This window comes from Hippocampus guttulatus, chromosome 19 (assembly GCF_054856545.1).
Source record: "Hippocampus guttulatus isolate MCC_2025c chromosome 19, RoL_Hgut_1.0, whole genome shotgun sequence".
NCBI classification, from domain to species: Eukaryota; Metazoa; Chordata; class Actinopteri; order Syngnathiformes; family Syngnathidae; genus Hippocampus; species Hippocampus guttulatus.
Window position 1 is genome coordinate 7,358,936 of NC_141279.1, and position 22,015 is coordinate 7,380,950.

Consider the following 22,015-nt stretch of genomic DNA (forward strand, 5'->3'; position numbering starts at 1 on the left):
TTCTCTCTGAATATTCAATTTATTAGCTGAACTAACAGGCTTCACACGGGAAGGCCGGGATCTGCACTGGAAACTGAAGCACAAACCAATTCTGTTCAATTCAGTTTTATTTGATAATTTTCTGAAGGTCAATGTTTATTAAAACTCTCTTGTAAGTATTCAAATAATCAACCACACTCACACATGCAAACTCCACACGGGAAGGTCGGAGCACTGGGAGGCCGACGAGCTCACCAGTCCACCACCAGGCTGCCCTCAAGTGAATTTTAAATATTTAAATCTGAAAAAAAAAGATGAATAACAACAGATTCTCTGCAGGTTTTTTTGGTTGCAAAATCGATGGTCAAAGAATTTCTCAACAAGTATAATTTAGAAAAAATATTTTACTGTTTTTTTCTACATCAGAAGTCACAAAAAATGTACAACTTCTTTCACACTGTCTCGAAAAAGACAAAAAAAATCTGAGCTTAACCTCCAAAAAAGTGAATGAGATTTCCTTTCCATATTTACGATTACCTTATTAGCAGGGGGGGGGGGGTGTCACCAAAGTATTGCTTTGGTGTTATGGAATGTTGACATGAAAGGAGGAGATTCAATTCCAATTCAGATCTTTTGGCAACTATAGGCAATAAGAATATTTTCAAGGGTGGGCAAAGCAGAAGAGCCTCCCATCAAGCATTCAAGTAAATGTTTCGGTTAAAAAAAAAAAAAAAAACAACAACAACAACAACCTATCCTTTAAAAACCATACATTGTCTTCAGTCTGGCAACGGTGAGTGCTTTCCGCCGGCTAACTCGGGAGCGGAGCTGCTCTCCAACACGCTGAAGTCGTTCTCGGCAAAATTGATGTCCAAAGAATTACTCAGCTCCCGGTCAGTGCTCCCGTTCACTTGGAGGTCCGCAGCGGTTCCGCCGGACACATGCGGCCAGCGGCTGTCATCCTCGGGCGACATCTTGGCGAAGCCGTTTGGTGCCAAACAGTTTGGGTTGACCATGTCTTCTTCATCGCTGACTTTTACAATGCTCTCATTGGATGACGAGAGCCGGGCGGCGTCCTCATCGCTTACGGCTCCCTGGCTTCGACCGACCGTCTCAGTCGCCAGTTCCTTCTCCACCTCAGACGTGCTAACCAGGACCAACACCTGTGCTTTCTCCTCAATGCCAGGAGAGTGGACCTCCACTGGCGTCTCCATGCGACTGCTCCCGTGCGTGGCGTCTTCAGGCGGCGTCCGCTCGTCCAGGCCGTCTCCCAGGTAGAAAATGGCCGACGTGGCTTTGGCCCGGGCAGTCGTGTCGCGCAGTTCGTTTATGTCGTCGTCGACGCATGAGGAGAGCACCAAGCTACTGACGTCTTTGTTGTGAGGGCGAGGGTGATGAGGAGCCGGGCTGTGGAGATTTTAAGTTGAAACGGTGAACTAAGGAACATACAGAAAATATTCACATCCTCAAATTATCGATTTACTTTCTTGACGAGGACAGCACCATTGGTTCATTTGTTCTTCGGGATCTCATCAAATTCACGTTTTTAGATAATATCGTACCAAATACCAAACTTTCAATGAGTCGGCGAATGAGTTGAGACTGAACAGTTGGTTGCTATCGCGATGCCCTCACCTCTCCATGGACTCGTATGACACATTGAGACTTGGCTCCTTGATGACGGCGTCTTCCTCCTGAGCCTGAGCCCAGCCCCGATTGGATGAGGCGTAGGTCAGGATGGCGTCCGTCACCGAGTAGGGCGTGTGGCCTTGCACGCAGTCCAAAATGTGCCCCACGGGCAGCTGCGTCTGCAGGAACAGGTGAAGCTGGCTGTCTGACAGACACACAGTCATGTTCACCACCCTGGAACACACACGCGCGCACAAAAAAAAATTAAAAAAAAAAAAAAAAAAAAGATCAACAAACGCAAACACCCAAATAAAAACAAGTCATTAAACAAACCCATAAATATCCCCAAACATAAATTAAAATCACAAGCACGCCTATACAAACAGACAAAAAGAAAAAAAAAATCTTCCACACCACGCAAAAACAAACAATGCACTCAAAAAGCACACGACAGAAAAAATAAAAACAACGTGCACAATAATACACTAAACAAAAATCAAAAGAAGACAAAAAAAAAATACACACAAAACGATGGGTGAGCGACTACCGAGACCATCAACAGCATTGGGCCGATACCGGCCTTATTTCAAGGTACTCAAAGGATTCTGATACCAGCCACGGATACCGCTCCTATCAGAAGTACTTGTGGCATCGGTACTTAGTATTGGTGAATACTCAAGAGTCAATATTGGCTGTGAAGATGGGACTGACTTGTCCAGAAATACTTGAAGTCCTTGACGCCTCCGCTCCAAGAAATCTTCATTGCTGAAGGAGAAGAAGGACTTTCCAGGAAGGTCTGGAACGGGCCTAGAGCACCACAAAAATCTCTTGTCAAACTCTGAAATCTCGCCTTGCTGCCAAGAGCAAAAACATGCAAGGCATTGACACCACCCATAAGGGTTTGTGGGTGCCACGAGGGGATAGCAAAGCACTACTTTTGTCTCAGTCAAAGTCCTCGACTTGCTTCAAAACATTTCCTCGGCTCCATGCTGCTCACCACGTGGTGCCAGAGACATCAAAACGGAAAAGAATTGGCAGATGCCAAAGAGTAAATGTGCTAAGCTCACACCAAGCCGGCGTTCTTCTGCAGCTTCTTCTTCAGCCATGCAAACTCGCTGTAGCGCCGCCGCACGCATGACGTCTTGGCGGTGAACGCCTTACTGTTTGTCTGCAAGCGCACAAAGCAAAACACACTTTCGCATCAATACTACTGAGTAGTCGTCAGGTCAGTTGCATAGTAGACAAAAAAAAAAAGATTCACTAGAAGTTTCCTCTTTTTTTCTGTTCATCTACTGTATATTGGTGCCATAAGTTACCAGTTCGGCTCCGCTTTAACATTGGTCCCATGAGACTACTTCAACAATCACGGTCACGACATATTTTGTTTTTCAGTTCAGATTTGTCTCACGTTGATACAGTATGACGTTTTTTCTTTTTTTGTCCATTTGTGCACAGTCAGGAGTCAAGTGGATGACAGTGACGGAAGATCACGAGGGGGGTGGGTGGTGGGGCGGGGGTGGAGTGGGGGGCTTGTCACTGCTGCTGACTTGGCGGTGCTAAAGACAGACAGTTGCCACAACAATGCCAGGAAACGATCTGCCGACGTCATCTGTCTCAGATTAAAAAGAGGTGTGGTATGTCATGGTCCAGCTGTTTGACGAATTAAAGCAAGTGACATTCTATAAAGATATTTAAATAATTTTTCAATAGTTTCTTCGAATAATAAAATAAGTCAATATTTGTTTATTGTCTATTTTATGTCTTGCTTGATAATCTATAATTAATGATTACTGAGAGGAGCCATGCTTAAAAAAAAAAAAAAAAAAAGCTATATTTTGTTTTCATGCTGGTCTTGCTTGTCACACCAGTAACAAAAACAGCAGCAAAACTAAACAGTCAAAATTCAAACAGTCGTCGTTCAAAATCAATCTGAAACAAACAAATTACAGTCACTCACATGGAGGAAGATCTTGTAATCCACGTATGAATTCCACAAGCCTTCGTTCTGCACGCGGGGATCTTGAACCCGCACGGCAACAAACTCCTACGTTGAGGCGAGGGGAAAAAATGCATCCTTTAAATATTTCTACGGTCTATATTTTTGTCGTCCAAAACACTGGGATGCCTGATATGCTACAACTGGAATTTTGACCAAGAAGACGTTACTTAAAACATATAAAATAAATGTTGGACATTAAGACACGCAGTGCACGGCACACTTGATTCTTAAAAATGCATGTGGTGGAAGGGGTGTTGCATGTAGGGCCAATAAATCGAATACGAAAAGGTGACTTACATCTTCGTGGTTCATGGTCACTGTCGCAAAGATGCTGGCGTGCCGACAGAGATGAGACACAAGAAGCGGTTTCAATTCACATGCTGCAGTGTGACCATGACTCAGCCTGTGAAGCAAGAAAAGAAGTTCAAGTCACTCTCGTTGCACTTTAACGAGTCACACACGAAATGACGAATGGCGTGAATGCTGGGGGTAGGGGGGGGGGCGCTCACCTACAGCAGTGCCTTGACTTAGGAAATAATTTTCTTTCATGAACACATTGGTCACTCCGAACACTATTTACTCATCATATTTCTCCATAAACAAATGGAACTGCGTTTAACCCACCCACTGCCCTCAAAGAACACAGGCATAAAAAATGTAACACGTTCTAAATAAAAGTACAAACTACAATAATGTACTCTATAAAAAAAAACCTGACAATTTTCCACGAAATGAAATGATTTTTACATCTAAACCTCTGCACATTTCTTGACCGATTTCTTTCGTTTAACTGTAATAATTTCAGTTCGATTCTTCAGCATTGACACGCACATCCGAGAAGAACTGTACCATGTGGTTTCCATTACAACACTGACAGCCCATCGAGCAGTGACCTAGCTGGCCATCACAAGGCCAAGGAGGGAGACTAATCGATTGAGTTGAAAAACGAGCAGATTGTGTTGCTGACACGTGGTGCATCAAAATCAGAGGATTAGGCTGGACACACTCGATGTCTAATAACCAATTTACTTTTAAGTTCTTTTTTTCAAATATAGATATCATTCTTACACCAACGCATGTTTTGAATGCCTCACCTGTCTCGTTCGTGGTAAGCATGTCAAACTGAACTGTTGCCAAATTGGAACGATTTGCAACGTCATTTATGACGCCACCCTGCACACTTGTTCAGAAGTAGTTGACACAACGACTACAAAAGTGATACTTAACCATACATGTTTTTTCAATGAATATTTTGTGCTTTAAGTCCGTTGGCGCTTTACGAAAAGCTGTCAGTACAGTATTTGTTGTTGCGCAAAAAGCAAACAGGAGCTAAAAGCTAATTCTGGCGGACTTACTTTGCACAAAGTGTTTGTAAATTGGCAAGCGAGCGTATTGGGTTTAAAGTGAGCCGTCTGGTAGATGTTCCTCAAACACGAGCCGAAAGCTTCCCGGGTCTGGCGGTTTGTTAGTCCAACACCTTCAGTCTCCATTTCGCAAGTCACACGAGAGCTACTGTATGCTAGCCCGGCTAGCCTCACGCTTCGAATTGTGACGTCAGTGGGTGGAAGGATGGAGGGGAGCACCACCCCTCCCTTTTTACGCATGCGCATTGGCTAATTGCATTACAATAAGTGTTACGCATATAAAATATAAATAAAAGTAGTTATGATGTAAAAAGGTCGCCATCTTGCCGCACCCGTGCACTTCATGAATCCCCCTCGTGCAGACTTGTCTCTAAATAAACCTTCGAATTCTGCTTGTTCAATGGCGGTTTGAATACCAGCGCCACCCAGTGAATTGTATGATGACTGCTTTGGCTTACCGTGGAAATTGTTTTCAATTTCGCGCCGCAAAAATAAAAGTGAACAAAAGGCATTAAAAAGCGCAGTGTCCCAGTGAAAGGCCATTACGCATGCGTGTGACGCCTGCCTTTCGCCACTTCCTTCCCCACTCGTCTCAGACGATAAGGGGCGGGGCCGCTCGGCTACATTTAGCTCCAAGCTAGTCAAAAAGCTAGCCTCGCTGTGTAACCTACCAGGTAGGGAAAAGCAAAACACTGAATCGCCGACGCGATTGGGCTACAATAAAAACCCTAGCGTTGCACTGTGATCCTTTTCGGGAGGGGGGTCTCCCGAAAAAAACGAACTGCGAGTCAGAGGTGAGTTAATTTTTTTCCCTCCAAAAGCGAGTGCTTTAAAAGACAATGTGTGTGTGTTGTGTGTGTGTGAGAGAGAGAGAGCGAGATCGAGAGGCAGACAGAGCAAGTACAGCTCGTCATCAGCCACTTGAATTAATACATTCTCCTTCACCTTCACATCGTTGCATCAAAATGGAGCCCGTGTTAATCGGAAAACCCCCCACTACGTATAAATCTAAATGACACCAGACTACGTGATGCATCGGACTGGAGGTGAAGGCATCACAACACAATATGGAGGGTGGAATGCTCCCTTCCATGCTAGCCGCCTCCTGCATGCACGGCTTTGTCGTGCAGCGCTTTGATTCCCCCACGTTACTTAGCGGCGACCTGAGCCGCATAAAACGCCCCCAAATCGTCTTTGTTTCCAGTTTATTTTGTTACCCTCCCAACTAGCTGCTGCTGCATCTGTTATTCTCATACAATCTTCTTGCTTGAACAGGTGGTTGCTTGCAGCTTTTTAGATGCACACGCACTAGTTTTTGCTTTCCATTTCAACAAAAGTCCTTTTTTTCCGCCTGGGGTAATTTCCCCAGTTTCATTTTAATAGTGCAAAAATTATTAATTTGCTACAAATGCTGTACAGCCCTGCAAACACAAATGTGTCAAAACATCTTTACCCATTGGAATGAATGGAAATGCCTGTAATCCGTATCCGCAATGTTTTTTCATTTATTACATAGGAGCATTTGAAATTTTGGTACCTATTTTAGGAAGCATTATGGAAGTTTACGGGTCTGATTGGCTTTTGCAGGCCACATAAAATGACGTGGCGGGCCAGATATTCTGACCAAAAATTCTTGAAGCCAAGTATATATGGTTTCTTTTAACTCAGCAACATAATTTTAATTTTTTTTTTTTTTTGCCAGTTCAATCGGGAGTGGCGTCAAAGCGCTAAAAGCGTCCTTTCTGAAGAACTGATCGCGCTCTGCAAACTTCTGCTTGTTGTGAAGTAAGTTTGGGAAAATTGCTGCCACAATGTAGCAGCATACCATGAGAATTACCCGGCTTAATATTATAAAATAATATACATTTGATAGTGAATTGAGTCTTGGTACTGAACAAATTCGACTTACATATTTTATTTTTCATATAGTGTATCCTGTTCATCGACAACTAGACTTAGTAAATTAAAACTGATTAATTGGCTGTAATGTGTGCAATGCACTTTTCTTCTTTCTTACCAATTTGAGCAGGACCCTGCTGGTCTCCAGGTCTCCCAGAAGAGTATGAGCCTGACTACCGAAACTCCCAACGATGGCCCCAGCGTTACAGAAGGTTCGGGCATTCTCTCGCGTCATACAAAATCACCTAAATTTGGCCGATTTTTATTTACATTTTTATGTGAGCTGGCCTTCCAATTTATTGGTAGGACCCTTTTTTTTTTGTTGCATTTTAATCAGCATTTATGTCTTAAATGCTGCACAACGATTCTTAAAATGTGGTACACATGCTCCCTCTAGTGGTACAATGTAATCATTACCTGAGTATGGTTCAAAGATATTGAAATTTTAACACGATTGCATTTCCTTTAGTGTTGGCTTGCAGTGCTATTAATGAGATTTTTTCGCCTTAAAACCACAGTCCTGATTTTTGTTGTGTATTTACAAAAAATATAAATATACACACACACACGTTCCACCTAAAAATCTGCGGGGCTGTGGTAAGGTCAGTTGTGATGTACGCCGTTTAGATGCCTGACTGTACATTGTCATCTGCCAGAGAGTAAGCAGCCTGCGCCCGAGAAGAAGGACAAGAAGGCGGATGATGTAGCCGAGGAAGATGAGGAGGAGGAGGAATACGTGGTGGAGAAGGTCCTGAATCGGCGGGTGGTCAAAGGGAGGGTGGAGTACCTCCTCAAGTGGAAAGGATTCTCGGAGTGAGTGCCGTTTTAGAGCGCCACTAAATTCAAAACTTTCGATTGCTGTTGGTTTTTGTGTGTGTGTGTGTGTGTTGTTAACATGTATCGTATGTGTCTCGTTTGTGGTGTGGCCCACCTTTTTTTGTGTGTGCGCACGCACGCAGGGAAGATAACACATGGGAGCCAGAGGACAACCTAGACTGTCCCGACCTCATCGCAGAGTTCCTCCAGTCTCAGAAGTCGGCGCACGAGGGCAAACGAAAGGCGTCCGCTGATGGAGACGGGGAAGAAAGTAAATCCAAGAGGAAGAAAGATGATGTGAGTTCAAAATACTGCAGGAAATTCACAGATATTGAACTTGTTTGGTTGGCTCACTTTCAAGATTAAAAACGAGAACCCGAAAATAAGTTGATGGTTGTTTTTTTTTGTCAGACAGAGAAGCTGAGGGGCTTTGCCAGAGGCTTGGACCCAGAGAGAATCATCGGAGCCACCGATTCGACGGGAGAGCTCATGTTCCTCATGAAGTGGTTCGTACCCACCGCATGAAATGTCAACAGCTTTATTTACAAATTCAAACTCCAATTTTGAAATTTTTGCAACCCTACCGTCGTCATGGTGCCGCTCTCCAGCGTTCTCACTCCACTTTTAAAACATTTCTTGAAGGAAAAATTCTGACGAAGCAGACCTGGTTCCAGCGAAGGAAGCCAACATCAAGTGCCCGCAGGTGGTCATTTCGTTCTACGAGGAGCGGCTCACCTGGCATTCGTACCCTAGCGAAGATGAGAAAAAAGATGAGAAAAACTAACAAAACAAAAAAAAGTGCAGTTTTGAACTTGGTTGTACTTTGGGTTCCGAAGGAGGAGTGACCTTGAGCTTAAAGGGAGGGAGTGGGGTTAAACGATTCACGGTTAGTCTGACGTTGGTTGTGATTTTATGTGTTTAGAACGCTGTCATCCTGCATGACACCGTGTCCATGCAGTGTTAAACTTTTGCCATTTCACACCTTTTACCATTATGCTTATGTGCCATTTTATATATATGTATTTTTTTCCTCTTTCCATCTTAGCCGTCGTGTTCCGATGATGATTCGTTTGCCGTGATGACTACGTGCTTGGTGATGGTTATTGTTGTTTTTCCATGTCTCACTGTCATTTTTTGGACAATAAAATCACTTTTTGTTATGCCTTTGTCTCAGGGTGGACATCGGTTGCGCCACGGCAAAGCAGAATTTGAACGTTTGGGGCCTTCCGTTTCTGCCAATAATGTTGATAACTTATCATTCATAAATTTATTTGAATGTTGAAGATACAAAGTAAGGACAAGAGTTGACTGGGGGGCAATTAACACAAAATTCAAAGTTGGGAGTTTCATCGTTCTACATCAGGGGTTGCCCAACCTATGATGGACCCGTTACCGCATACCCACGTAATTACACACCCATGTCATGAGCAGAAACAGCCATAATGGCTCTTAAGATTAACGAAACCGAAAAAAAGTCGTCACAAGAGTTTGTCATCAGGAAATCACTGCCTACCTTCGTCGAGACCTGACGCGCTTCCAAGGCGTGGTAACGATCGTAGGACACGTGTACCGTTTTAAAATGCTTCTCTCGGCGCTCCAGATTCCAATTCTTTGCCAGTGACCTCGGTGACTTGGACAGGAAACAAACTGAATGAGAATAACAGAAGATTCGGCGCAAGAGCTCTGATTGCTAGCTGCAATCGCAGACTGCTCACCGCAAACAACTTCCGGTGATGCAGGTCACGTGGCATCGGAGGTTAAAGGTGACCCGTTTTATTTTGTTTTTTAATACTTATTGTGAGACTGAGAGTTGCCGGTCGATCGTGATCGACTAAAAGTTGTAAAATAAAGCAGTAAACGCCAGATTTACTGCAAATGTCTCATCTGGTTGAGTTTGACATGACCAAAGCACTGAAGTGAAAATGCAAAGGCTGGAAATAAAAACACTTTATTAATCCATAAAAACAAATGTTGATTGCCAGCAAACATGGAACTACATCTAAATCAAAAGGTGTTTGGGGAGGGGGGGACACACACACACAAATATTTACAAGACAGACAAAAAAGTGCTTAAGTTTTAGCAGGATGCAAGAGTTTACGACAATAAGGGGAGATGCTTTCACGCCCATTCCGAATGTGCTCTGGAGCCCCAAACATGACAAAAAATGTAATTGTGGCCATACAATAGATAAAACATGCACACAGAATGCGGATTTGTGGCCAATAAAATTTGTATTTTATGCCCAAGTTATATTTTATCTCAATTCTGGCCATTCTACCCCCTCAAAAACAGATCAGGTCTGGGGCTCCATCGTCCATACTCATTTCCCACTTGCTTCAGATTCTTTTCAGGACCACAAAACGACATCTTTTCAGTACCGCCCCTGATACGAGCGTAACAAGCGTGCTTCCCCCATCACCGCACGACATTCAAGACTACAGTAGTTTTACCATCATCACCACCACTGACATACATACACACGCACGCGCGCGCACGCACACACACACACGCGCGCACGCACGCACACACACGCGCGCACGCACACACACACACACACACACACACACATCCTAACTGAGAATAATCGCTTAGATTTGAGAAGGGTGCAAAAAAAAAGTTCTGATGATTACATTTAAAAACTCAGGAAAAAGTAGTGCAGGCCTTGAATGTAGAGCTGACTTGAGTAGACAACAGTGGTTCTCAAACTGGGGTCCGCGGGCCACACACAGCAAGGCGTAACTTGGGGGTTCGCAAATGAATTAGCAATAACTTATCCGTGTCCTTTACAGTATGTACGTGGATACCCATGTATGGCGCGCCCAAAATCATGTGGCGCTTAGTCCTCCCTACCTTAGTTGTGGGCCAATTAAAAGCCCCGATATGATTGGGAATAATCACTAGAGGGGGTCAGGAAAAGTTGCTGAATTCGCAAGTGGCAACATGCTTTTCTAAACTCGATTTGATGCTTGTAAAACCAAGCAAAAAAAGTAGAATTTCTGTACAGATTTTCTGCCAAAAGAAGAAATCAATTTAGCAAGAAACAAAACGTAAACATGGTACTTGCTGTCCTGGGCCACAAAAATGAGATAGCAGACCAGCTGTGGCGCCAGTGCCTTGAGTTTGACACCCTGCTATTAATAGCCTTAAATCTCAAGCTTGAAACGTTTATTTTGAGTTACTGTATGTTTGATTGGTGATAGGAGTATTGAGGGGGGTGGGGGGTTCTTGAAAAACAATTCTCCCCTGTAAGGGGTCCCTGAACCCAAAAAGCTTGAGAACCCCTGGACTACAGACGATTGAGGAGTTCATGTCAGCGGAGCGCATCAAGCCGAACATTTTGGAGACGGCGGTGCACATGGATGGAAATCTAGAAGAACACGTGGATACATGTTGCAAGGCAGCGCTACTTCCTCAAACCCTCGGCGCGGTTCCTGATGTTGGAACCGAAGAATTTGTCCTCCACAAAGCAATCTCTTCAAAATGTCTTCTTTTCCGTCTGTTTTCCCCCCTGTCTCGGAAGTACGTAAAGAGCGAAATAGGGAGCGCAGATTTTGGGTTCTGGCCGGAGGCTTGTTGGAACTCCTTCACGGGGAGATTGCTGATCTTGTGGTCGGACGTAGGGGATCCAGAAGCTCTGCTGGGGGCTGAAGCTTGAATTTTTTTGGGGGGGGTGCGGAGGCGGTGAGGGGGGGGGGGGGTCTGGGTCTTGGGGAGCTGCAGGTCCTTGGTGAAATGGGTTCTCAGCCCTTCCTCACCGAGTACAATTTTTCCTGCGACCAACCTCCACGAAGCGTTCCCTCTTCCCGCCTCGAAAGTCCCGAAGGATGAGTGGTGAAGCAACAAGCGAGCGAATAAAATAAAGAGGAGCGACACCTCCAGTTCTTGGCCAGAAGCTTGATGAACTCCCCCATGAAGATGTTGATGATCTTGTGTTTGGATCTTGATGATCTGGTCATAATAAGTCTTCATGGCTTGGCCCGGTTTCGCTTTCCCTTGAGCTTCGGCAGGAGAGGCGCAAGTTTCAAGTTGGTGGGGAGCTTGAGGTACTCCATGAAAGTCTATCCCAGACCGTCACAAACCTCCCTGGGTCACTGCTATTTGTCCTCTGCCCGGTCTCCACAAAGCAGCTTCTTTTAAAAAAAAAAAAAAAAAAAACGTCTTTGCATTCCCTGTTCCCGCCTCGGATATCCGGAAAGATGAGCAGGCAAGCGAGGGAAAATAACGGGGAGCAGAATGAAAAAAAGGGCCAAACGAATATGGGAAGCAAAGCGCGGGCAGGTTGGCGGGCCTCGCCTTTGTCCCGTGTGCAGAAAGTCCCCCACAAGATTGGTGGCCTCACTTCTTTTTGTCCTTGGTCTTCTTGTCTGCCCTGGGCCGGTTCTGCTCGCTGCGCGGTACCACCAAAACGCTCCCGTCCGCAGCGTACTGGAGAGAGTACCGACTGGGCGGGTAGGGCCGGCCCTGCTCGTCTCGCACGTGGGCAAAAACCTCCTGGCACAGACTCTGCATTTTCTGCTTCATTTGCCGGATGCAGCGCAGGAACTCCATCTTTTCCTTGAGTAGCCGTGCTTTGTCGCGCCTGAGCTGGTGCACGCCTTCCTCCAGGTTGATGATGGTGTCCAGCTTGCGCTTGCGACAGTTCTGTGCCGCCATTTTGTTTTTGCCGCGCCGGCGGATGTCTCGGACCAGAGCCAACTGCGCTTCGCTCAGCTGGTGCTTGGCCAGGAGCTCGTTGAACTCCTCCACGGGGAGGTTGACAATCTTCTCGTTGGAGAAAGGGATCTTCATGGCGCGGGCTCGCCGCTCGTCCCGGCTCGAGTGCTTGTCCAGCAGCTCGGACGTCGGGGGAGGAAGCTTGGAGTTCTTGGGGTTCTGTTTCTTGGGGTGCTCGGGGTGCTCGGTCAAAGGGGTCCCAAGCGGTAGGTTGTAGGTATGGTTGTGGTTGATTCCTCCCAACTGGGGGAGACCGTGGAAATTGTCCTGGATGGATAGATAGGAATGAGAGACAGATGGCGAAACAGATAGATGGCAAGACAGCAGATTGACGCACGTTAGTCAGTCACGTGGGGATATGCATCCATCCTTTTTTTTTTTAATAGCGCTTTTCCTCATTAGGCTGACTTGGAGGCTATCCCAGTTGACAGGCTGAGAGGCAGAGTACACACTGGACTGGTAACCAATTCATTGTTTGCCCATGCGTGCCTTAACATTAAATGGCAACTCGTCCGTTGTTGGTTTATGGGCCCTGACATTGGACACCACTCCGTGCTACACCCGCAGAGACGAGCCAAGGGTGTACCTCGCCTGTGGTCAAAGTCAGCAGGGATTGGCTCCAGTTAGCCTCCGACCCCGAATGAGGAGAAGCACGAAATTGGATGTATGGATGATTTGAAATCAAAAGGCAACCTGGAAGCTCATGCGGCACAGCTTGCTGTATTCCGGCTGGTATCCACCCACGGCTCCTTCCTCCGAGTCGGACGCAGCGGTGCTGTAGCCCACGGCGCCCTCCTCCGAGAAGGTGGCGGAGGTGGAAGAAGAGGAGGAGGAGGACGTCTCCGAGCTGCTGGGGGACGCCGGACTGCGGCTGGAGTCCAGGGACAGGCCCGAGTCCGAGTCCAGCTCGTCCCGCAGCTGCGAGGCCTGAGCGTGGCTGAAGCCCTCCTCCATGGCCAGGTCCAGGAGGCTGATCTCATCCAGCATGGATTCCTCCAGAAGGCCGCCGAAGGGGTCCGCCGGGATGGGCGTGGCGCTGATATTGGCCCCGGTGGCATTGAGAACAGGTGGCAGAAAAAGTCCGGTGAGGTTAGTGGACCCAAAGGTGGCGTTGATGTGGCTGGAGTTGCTGGAGGAATCCAGCACCCCTCCGGCCGAGTCCAGGTGAGTTGGGAAAACCGGAGGGAACTCCTGGCTGCAGCTGGCCAGCGAGGCCTGGTGCAGACTCACGTTCTGGTGGATCGGCGCCGCGGGCGGGACCAGTCCAAAGTCTGACGTCAATGTCCTGCTTATGTCAACGCTGCAGCCTGCGCCGCTGTTGTCCACGTCCATGGCCTTCGACATATAACGCCATACATTTAGATCATTCTGATGCAGATGATGATTTGTCGATATGTCAAAACTGCTGCTGAAAAGTGCCAACCACTGCCGAAAAGGACTTCAATGAATGTCAGAATTTTTTTTTAACCTTTTATATCAGTATATATATGTTGGCAGCCGCCATGAGTACTCAATAACCTTAAAATAAGGCCGGTATCGGCCCGATACATAGACTTGGTTTCAGTACTCGCCCATTCCTAATTTTAATGATTCCGAATTTTTGTGTGGACTTTTCTAATGCTTGCCTGAGATGTCTGTGGACACTAAATTGTTCTGCTGACCAGCTGAATGGTTTTTTTTGTTTTCATGTGAGTTGTTGATTCCCGTTCAGCACTTTTTGTTTGTTTGTTTGTTTATTGAACATAAAACATATATACAGTAATAATTTGACAGAAAATAAGGTAGATAAAAAAAAGTAAAAAGAAAGAAATCAATCTTCATTCAACACAGTTATTATGTTCAAGGGAGTAGGAAGAAGTAAAAAACTTATCTAGTCCTACCCCGTTATGTGTTTATATCTAATAAATCATTTTTATATCAATCAGAAAAGAAAAAAGTAAGAAGAAAGAAGTCTCCATTAAGGCTCATACTTTACCCTTAACCGTGATATTTTTACAACTTTTGGTTTGTATCGGGATTATATACTTCCACACCCTGACACTCTTGTGTCAATTTTCTCTTGTATTCATAATGGATATTTATATACCTTTCTCTATTTATCAACTTAGTTCTGATTTATCATTATATTTAATGTTTTGAATTTATCATTTTAACTCTGATAACTTCGTTTGTTTGTCTGTCAGTCACCCAATTAAAATCAACTAGTTTACGGATGTGGAACGTAATCCTCAGCCTCTGTTTCAGTAGGTGGTGCTATTACTACATTTAGTTGAGTGAATTTGAACGAACTCATCCGTTTTAGTCATTACCTAAGTACAGTTACATATTTCTCTACTGATTTGAGGGTCATGTCTTTCAGCACAAAAATCGTGACAAAAAGCGCTTTGTCCTCATTTGGTGATTATTTACTGGAGCCCCCATCCCTGCTGAATTAGCGCAAGAGGCGGCATGCATGCTGGACTGGTTGCCAACCGGTCGCAGGCGTTTCCAGTTTGAGTCATCAATTTGTGGTTTGCGTGCGAGAATCGTGGTGCTTTGCCTACTTGGAGCTCCATGACAGCCATGATATCCTGCCACTGCTGCTCCAGGTCCAGCTGGGGTGCCAGGCCCTGTGACGACGTGGACGGAGCTTCTGCGCTGGGGGGCGCCACTTCGGGTGGTGCGGCCGGGGTGGGAAACTAAGGAAAAATAATTTTAATGGTGAGGTTAAAAAGTCCTCTTTCTCTGTCTTCAAGATAACAATTACACTTGCGGGTATGCTACCATTTATTCCCTGCTGCCTCAATTATTAAATGGGAATTTTTGGACTACATCCATCCATCCATCCATCATCTACCGCTTATCCGGGGCCGGGTCGCGGGGGCAACAGCTTTAGCAGGGAAGCCCAGACTTCCCTCTCCCTAGCTACTTCTTCCAGCTCTCCCCGGGGGATCCCGAGACGTTCCCAGGCCAGCTGGGTGACATAGTCTCTCCAGCGTGTCCTGGGTCTTCCTCGGGGTCTCCTCCCGGTGGGACATGCCCGGAACACCTCACCAGGGAGGCACTCAGGGGGCAACCGCATCAGATGCCCAAGCCACCTCATCTGGCTCCTCTCGATGTGGAGGAGAAGCGGCTCGACTCTGAGCCCCTCCCGGATGACCGAGCTTCTCACCTTATCTCTAAGGGAGAGCCCGGACACCCTGCGGAGAAAACTCATTTCGGCCGCTTGTAACTGGGATCTCGTTCTTTCGGTCACGACCCATAGCTCGTGACCATAGATGAGGGTTGGAACGTAGATCGACCGGTAAATTGAGAGCTTCGCCCTTTGGCTCAGCTCCTTCTTCACCACGACAGACCGATACAACGTCCGCATCACAGCAGACGCTGCACCGATCCGCCTGTCGATCTCCCGCTCCCTCCTGCACCCACTCGTGAACAAGACCCCAAGATACTTGAACTCCTCCACTTGGGGCAAGATCTCCTCCCCGACCCGGAGGGGACACTCCACCCTTTTCCGACTGAGGACCATGGTTTCAGATTTGGAGGTGCTGATCTTCATCCCAACCGCTTCACACTCAGCTGCGAAACGCTCCAGTGAGAGTTGGAGAGACCCGTTTGAAGGAGCCAACAGCACCACATCATCTGCAAAAAGCAGGGATGCAATACTGAGGCCCCCAAAACGGATCCCCTCAACGCTTTGGCTGCGCCTAGAAATTCTGTCCATAAAGGTTATGAACAGAATCGGCGACAAAGGGCAGCCTTGGCGGAGTCCTACCCCCACTGGAAACGATTCCGACTTACTGCCGGCAATGCGAACCAAACTCTGACATCGGTGGTATAGTGACCGAACAGCCCGTATCAGGGGGTTCGGTACCCCATACCCACGAAGCACCCCCCACAGAACTCCCCGAGGGACACGGTCAAACGCCTTCTCCAAGTCCACAAAACACATGTAGATTGGTTGGGCGAATTCCCACATACCCTCGAGGACCCTGCTAAGGGTGTAGAGCTGGTCCACTGTTCCACGGCCGGGACGAAAACCACACTGCTCCTCCTCAATCTGAGGCTCAACTTCCTGACGGACCCTCCTCTCCAGCACCCCTGAATAGACCTTACCAAGGAGGCTGAGGAGTGTGATCCCTCTGTAGTTGGAACACACCCTCCGGTCCCCCTTTTTAAAAAGAGGGACTACCACCCCGGTCTGCCAATCCAGAGGCACTCTCCCTGTTGACCACGTGATGTTGCAGAGGCGTGTCAACCAGGACAGCCCCACAACATCCAGAGCCTTGAGGAACTCCGGGCAGATCTCATCCACCCCCGGGGCCTTGCCACCGAGGAGCTTTTTAACCACATCGGTGACTTCAACCACAGAGATAGGAGAGCCCACCTCAGAGTCCCCAGGCTCTGCTTCCTCCAAGGAAGGCGTGTTGGTGGAGTTGAGGAGGTCTTCGAAGTACTCTGCCCACCGATTCACAACGTCCCGAGTCGAAGTCAGCAGCGCCCCATTCCCACTGTACACAGTGTTAGTGGTGCACTGCTTCCCCCTCCTGAGACGTCGGATGGTGGACCAGAATTTCCTCGAAGCCGTCCATGGCCTCACCGAACTCTTCCCACGCTCGGGTTTTTGCCTCGGCGACCACCGAAGCTGCCTTCCGCTTGGCCAGTCGATACCCGTCAGCTGCCTCTGGGGTCCCACAGGCCATAAAGGCTCGATAGGACTCCTTCTTCAGCTTGACGGCATCCCTTACTGCTGGTGTCCACCAGCGAGTACGGGGGTTGCCGCCACGACAGGCACCAACCACCTTACGGCCACAACTCAGATTGGCCGCCTCAACAATAGAGGCACGGAACATGGTCCACTCGGGCTCAATGTCCCCCGCCTCCCCCGGAACATGGGAAAAGCTCTGTCGGAGGTGGGAGTTGAAACTCCTTCTGACAGGGGATTCCGCCAGACGCTCCCAACAAACCCTCACAATACGTTTGGGTCTGTCAGGACGGACCGGCATCTTCCCCCACCATCGGAGCCTACTCACCACCAGGTGGTGATCAGTTGACAGCTCCGCCCCTCTCTTCACCCGAGTGTCCAGAACATGCGGCCGCAAATCCGATGATACAACTACAAAGTCGATCATCGAACTGCGGCCTAGGGTGTCCTGGTGCCAAGTGCACATATGGACACCCTTATGTTTGAACAAGGTGTTCGTTATGGACAATCCGTGGCGAGCACAGAAGTCCAATAACAAAACACCACTCGAGTTCTGATCGGGGGGGCCGTTCCTCCCAATCACGCCCCTCCAGGTCTCAGTGTCATTGCCCACGTGAGCATTGAAGTCCCCCAGCAGAACAAGGGAGTCCCCAGCAGGAGTACTCTCCAGCACACCCTCCAAGGACTCCAAAAAGGGTGGGTATGCTGAGCTGCTGTTTGGTGCATATGCACAAACAACAGTCAGGACCCGTCCGCCCACCCGAAGGCGGAGGGAGGCAACCCTCTCGTCTACCGGTGTGAACCCCAATGTACAGGCACTGAGCCGGGGGGCAATGAGTATGCCCACACCTGCTCTGCGCCTCTCACCTTGAGCAACTCCAGAGTGGAAGAGAGTCCAACCCCTCTCGAGAGAACTGGTACCAGAACCCAGGCTGTGTGTGGAGGCAAGTCCGACTATATCCAGTCGGAAATTCTCTGCCTCACACACCAGCTCGGGCTCCTTCCCTGCCAGAGAGGTGACATTCCATGTCCCAAGAGCTAGCTTCTGCAGCCGAGGATCGGACCGCCAGGGTCCCCGCCTTTGGCTGCCGCCCAGCTCACATTGCACCCGACCCCTTTGGCCCCTCTCATGGGTGGTGAGCCCATAGGAAGGGGGACCCACGTTGCCTCTTCGGGCTGTGCCCGGCCGGGCCCCATGGGTGTAGGCCCGGCCACCAGGCGCTTGCCAACGAGCCCCACCTCCAGGCCTGGCTCCAGAGGGGGGCCCCGGTGACCCGCGTCCGGGCAAGGGAAACCTTGGTCCATATATTTTTGTCATCATAAGGGGTCTTTGAGCCGTGCTTTGTCTGGCCCCTCACCTAGAACCTGTTTGCCATGGGTGACCCTGCCAGGGGCATAAAGCCCCAGACAACTTAGCTCCTAGGATCATTGGGACACACAAACCCCTCCACCACGGTAAGGTGACGACTCACGGAGGGGTTTGGACTACAGTATATCAGTCAAATGAAGAGTTGTTTTGGAACATGACTGAAGCGCATCTCTAATAACGATGTTGCGGTCACATGACAATTCGACAACTTGTAGTTACAACATCCGGGTCAATCCACGTCGGGTTGTGGTTTGATGAAATAGGTGGCGCTTAAAATGTTGGTTCACCGATATGGACAACAGAGGTTATATTTTTCTATCACTGCAATAATTGGTTTGGCGAAGGTCCAGTTTGATCTAGTTAGGTCGCTCAACGTGCGTCTGGCCTTGACGTGGCCGCCTTTTACCTCAGGGTCTTCTCCAAAGGGGAACGTGGTCTCCAGCAGCCTCAGGCACTCCTGCAGAGACAGGGAGGTCTGTGAGCCCGCTGCAGGCAGCTGCACAACATGCACACCACAAAGTGGGAAATGAGAGAAAACGTGAGGCGCCTAAGATGAAGAACATGACACAAAAGATGCAGAGAGTAGGATAGGGTTGGGCAAAGAAAATCGGCAACGCTCAGGTACCAGTTCTTATACAACAGATGAGTACCTGTTAAAATAAGAGGAGAAACTAATTGTGGTTTCATAAGCTTGGGCCAGGACTCAACGCAGGCATGGAGAGGTGTCATATTGCCCCCCCAAAAAAAGCTAACATGAACATATTTCTCCCGTGAAAGTGCTGACTGTGTTGCTGAATTGAGACGCTTTGGTTGTATTTCATTTTCAAGTGCAATGCATTCACAGTACAGTTTTACAACATTTATGAACATACAATTGGGATGTCACGTCTGTGGCAAGACAAAAGAGAGGAGGAGTTGATCAAACCTGCTGCGGGATGCTCTCTCCCGTCTCGATGTCCACAGAGCGAAGCGTCTGGAGGTTCACGTCGTTCCTCCAGCTTTCTCGCTGCTGCTGCTGCTCCTCGTTGTTTTCCTTGCTCTCCTGGGCCGGGCGAGGCTTGTCCTCTTCGTTGTCCTTCTGCCGGCTGCTGTAGTTAAACACCTCCCTGCCGGCGCCCAGGTCGATGTCCTGTCGCCACAGGATGTCAATCAGGTCGATGTCCTGCAGTACAAGAATTAGTACGCATGTAACATTGCACAGTCGCATGGTGATCTTTTAAAATTCGAGAAGCATCAGTCAGTTGACGTGAGCATGATATTGGTGCTACGCTAACGTGACCATGTGAGCATGATGTGACCAAACTGGAGTTTTGCTTCATTACGGCCCCACAGAGCCCCACAGAGACTTTGTGTGCTGCAACAATATGAGCATTCTTAAGAGGGAAAAGATGCTATTAAGATATTTCGCCTTTCATGGCCGCATGATTCTTAGGTTTTGGGTGCGAATTTGGGCTCAGGTCATACTGTAGGAAGCATGTTCTCACTGTGCTTGCGTGGGTTTTCTCAAGCCTTTAAACTGTGTGAATATGCAAAAAAATGCTTGCTTGTCTCGATTTGACCGAGTGTAACACTGCACTGGCATCTTGGTCTGCATCTATAGGCAATTACAAACGCTCCTGGGTGGGTGCACTGTAAATTATCCAGAGATTTTCACTCTCGTCCTAAGTCAGCATGGAGAGACTTCAGCTGATCCAAAATATATGACAAACAGATGAATGGAATATTTCCCACTTACCTCTTTGCTGAGGTCATCGTCGTTGTCCTGCCGCTGGTCACCGTCGGAGGCTACTGCCCCGAGGCTGCCGTCGGCCACGTTGAGGTTGTAAGTGGTCTCCGGCGGCCCCTCTTCGCTTCCCCCGGTCCCCCTCATGGCCGGGGCAGCGTCGAGGTCGTTCACGTCCTCGAGGCCGCCCCCATTGTCCAGGGTGATGCTGGCCCCGCCCGCCTGGCCACTCTCTACGTCGCGGTGCACAAGCCAGGTGTCGAGCTCGGGGCTGGGCACAGAGAGGCGATCCAGTTGGCGCACCCGGTTCAGCAGGCGGCGGGTGGCGAAAAACTGGTCCAGGTCCACGCTCTTAGGGTGAATACCATAGCCGTCCAGCGTGTTGCGCAGGTTGTGGAACTGAGCGGGTGTGTAGGCTGAGCTAGGGCCCAGGATGATCTCCCTCAGGGCTGGCAACTGGCCGCTCAGGTAGGTGTCCACGTCCACCCGTAACCCGATCAGACTCAGAAGGATGGTGAACTGAATCAGGCCCTCTGTGAAGTACTTTTTCAGGTAAAGCATTTCTTTGGAAAAGGAACAAAAAGGTGAAAGTAAAAATAAAAATAAAAACGGGGCCTTGGAGTGACAAGTAGCAGAGGACTAATAAAGCTTAACAATTAGCCAGGCCAGGGAGAGTCCAGAGGGAAACGTTTTCATCTCTTGAGGTGGGGGGGACAAACGTTTCCACTTGTGAGAGACTCCACTTTCCTTCTTCATATGAATGTCATCTTCCTGGCAAGAGAAACAACCATGAATGCTCCATAGAGCTCTGAGGAAGCAGCAGACAATTCAGACATCTCAAAGCTCGACTGCATTTGCACATTTGAGGACAGGATTCAGTCACTCCCTACGTCGCAGACAACTCCCAACAACGTCGCTGTCATTCTTTCCTATTCAACAGAACCGAGGAGCGGTTTGAGCATCACCCACCCCACCCTTGACGGGACAACAACTTCTTGCGGTGCAGCTGAAGGTGAAAGCTGGCCAAGCAGCAGACGAGGTCCCTCCCTCCTCCCCTCTTCTCTTCTTCCTGGTGGCTAGCACTTAGCCGCCTTGTATTTTTTAACTCGCCGAACGGTAACACGGCATCACGCTGTAAATACAACAGGCCACTGTAAGAGAGACATTTAGCCGTGGGCATGTTAAGTTCACTTGAATTTTCTCTCCTTAAAATGAAAGTGAGAGGCGTTGTCACCTGATTCGACGTTTTAGCATCAAACAATCTCCCTAGCAACAAGTGGTGATTGACGGGAGGGAACAACCATTCATCGGAGCCCAAACGCGGAAGCGACACGGCAGTGCAGACGTCCAAAGCCAATGAGATGCGGAACGTGGGCGGGACTAGACAAAGTCTCACATTCTATTGGAACTCGCGGCTGTCAGCTGCGATTAGCCTTGTTGGGCTACTTGCTGTCAAAATACCAAATACTACAAAACTACGTGACTGGATAACTTGTTTAATGGTTGAAACACAAATGTTATCCACTTCCAAAATTTACTTCTTCGTATAAGCGTGTATCTAGCATCACTACGTTGTTCGCTGTGATGTACCGGCTTACCCATTTAAAAATATTTAGTTAATACTCACGTCAAGCAGCTTTTAATTGTGTTACGTCTCCATGCCACAAAGTCCACAAAACGCCGCAATTACAATCCAGCCCGGACCAAAGTTCCGTGTTACCGTCGTCCCATGTAGCTCAGCCCACCCAGCCTTCCCTCGTTGGCTGGCCCAGCATGACTTGCAGAATTGCTAGCTGCTCCGGCTAACGTTAGCCTATCCGCGGCGGTTGACACCAAAAC

The 22,015-nt window shown here is 48.2% G+C and overlaps 3 protein-coding genes across 7 annotated transcripts; 1 reads left to right on the plus strand and 2 right to left on the minus strand.

Moving 5' to 3' along the window:
• Window positions 1-365: 365 nt before the first annotated feature.
• On the minus strand, window positions 366-7,950 carry snx11 (sorting nexin 11). 2 transcript variants are annotated; one of them, XM_086137866.1, is made up of 7 exons: window positions 7,802-7,950; window positions 3,905-4,010; window positions 3,566-3,652; window positions 2,676-2,776; window positions 2,320-2,415; window positions 1,615-1,842; window positions 366-1,386 (listed from the first exon to the last, which is right to left on the minus strand). In XM_086137866.1, the coding sequence occupies exons 2-7, from the start codon at window positions 3,917-3,919 to the stop codon at window positions 759-761; spliced, it is 1,155 nt and encodes a 384-aa protein (XP_085993992.1). In that variant the 5' UTR covers window positions 3,920-4,010; window positions 7,802-7,950; the 3' UTR covers window positions 366-758. The 2 variants fall into 2 exon arrangements, with proteins under 2 accessions (XP_085993992.1, XP_085993993.1); XM_086137867.1 differs by lacking the exon at window positions 7,802-7,950 and adding an exon at window positions 4,963-5,164.
• Window positions 5,560-8,846, plus strand: cbx1b (chromobox homolog 1b (HP1 beta homolog Drosophila)). Of its 2 annotated transcripts, XM_086137868.1 has the most exons (7): window positions 5,561-5,765; window positions 6,674-6,756; window positions 7,001-7,082; window positions 7,527-7,683; window positions 7,830-7,983; window positions 8,098-8,192; window positions 8,329-8,846. In XM_086137868.1, exons 3-7 carry the CDS (start codon window positions 7,034-7,036, stop codon window positions 8,468-8,470), a joined length of 597 nt encoding a protein of 198 aa, XP_085993994.1. In that variant the 5' UTR covers window positions 5,561-5,765; window positions 6,674-6,756; window positions 7,001-7,033; the 3' UTR covers window positions 8,471-8,846. The 2 variants fall into 2 exon arrangements, with proteins under 2 accessions (XP_085993995.1, XP_085993994.1); XM_086137869.1 differs by lacking the exon at window positions 6,674-6,756 and having other exon boundaries at window positions 5,560-5,765.
• Window positions 8,847-9,618: 772 nt separating this feature from the next.
• nfe2l1b (nfe2 like bZIP transcription factor 1b) lies at window positions 9,619-22,002 on the minus strand. Of its 3 annotated transcripts, none has more exons than XM_086137864.1 (7): window positions 21,804-22,002; window positions 20,189-20,947; window positions 19,379-19,582; window positions 18,860-18,949; window positions 14,944-15,078; window positions 13,094-13,735; window positions 9,619-12,667 (listed from the first exon to the last, which is right to left on the minus strand). In XM_086137864.1, the coding sequence occupies exons 2-7, from the start codon at window positions 20,735-20,737 to the stop codon at window positions 12,023-12,025; spliced, it is 2,265 nt and encodes a 754-aa protein (XP_085993990.1). In that variant the 5' UTR covers window positions 20,738-20,947; window positions 21,804-22,002; the 3' UTR covers window positions 9,619-12,022. The 3 variants fall into 3 exon arrangements, with proteins under 3 accessions (XP_085993990.1, XP_085993991.1, XP_085993988.1); XM_086137865.1 differs by having other exon boundaries at window positions 18,860-18,910; window positions 19,379-19,615; XM_086137862.1 differs by having other exon boundaries at window positions 19,379-19,615.
• Between the last annotated feature and the right edge of the window lie 13 nt (window positions 22,003-22,015).

Bases quoted from the DNA above. Each gene is read 5' to 3' on its own strand.
- snx11 (XM_086137866.1), bottom strand. The intron at 2,416-2,675 runs GTGAGCTTAGCA...GTGGTGCTCTAG, and splicing joins CAGAAGAACGCCGGCTTGGT to GCCCGTTCCAGACCTTCCTG. The intron at 1,387-1,614 runs GTGAGGGCATCG...AAATCTCCACAG, and splicing joins TCATACGAGTCCATGGAGAG to CCCGGCTCCTCATCACCCTC.
- nfe2l1b (XM_086137862.1), bottom strand. From the start codon at position 20,737: ATGCTTTACCTGAAAAAGTACTTCACAGAGGGCCTGATTCAGTTCACC. The intron at 18,950-19,378 runs GTTTGATCAACT...CATGTTGTGCAG, and splicing joins GAGAGAGCATCCCGCAGCAG to CTGCCTGCAGCGGGCTCACA. The intron at 13,736-14,943 runs GTAGGCAAAGCA...TATATGTCGAAG, and splicing joins TGGCTGTCATGGAGCTCCAA to GCCATGGACGTGGACAACAG.
- cbx1b (XM_086137869.1), top strand. From the start codon at position 7,034: ATGAGCCTGACTACCGAAACTCCCAACGATGGCCCCAGCGTTACAGAA. The intron at 7,684-7,829 runs GTGAGTGCCGTT...GCACGCACGCAG, and splicing joins AAGTGGAAAGGATTCTCGGA to GGAAGATAACACATGGGAGC. The intron at 7,984-8,097 runs GTGAGTTCAAAA...TTTTTTTGTCAG, and splicing joins CCAAGAGGAAGAAAGATGAT to ACAGAGAAGCTGAGGGGCTT.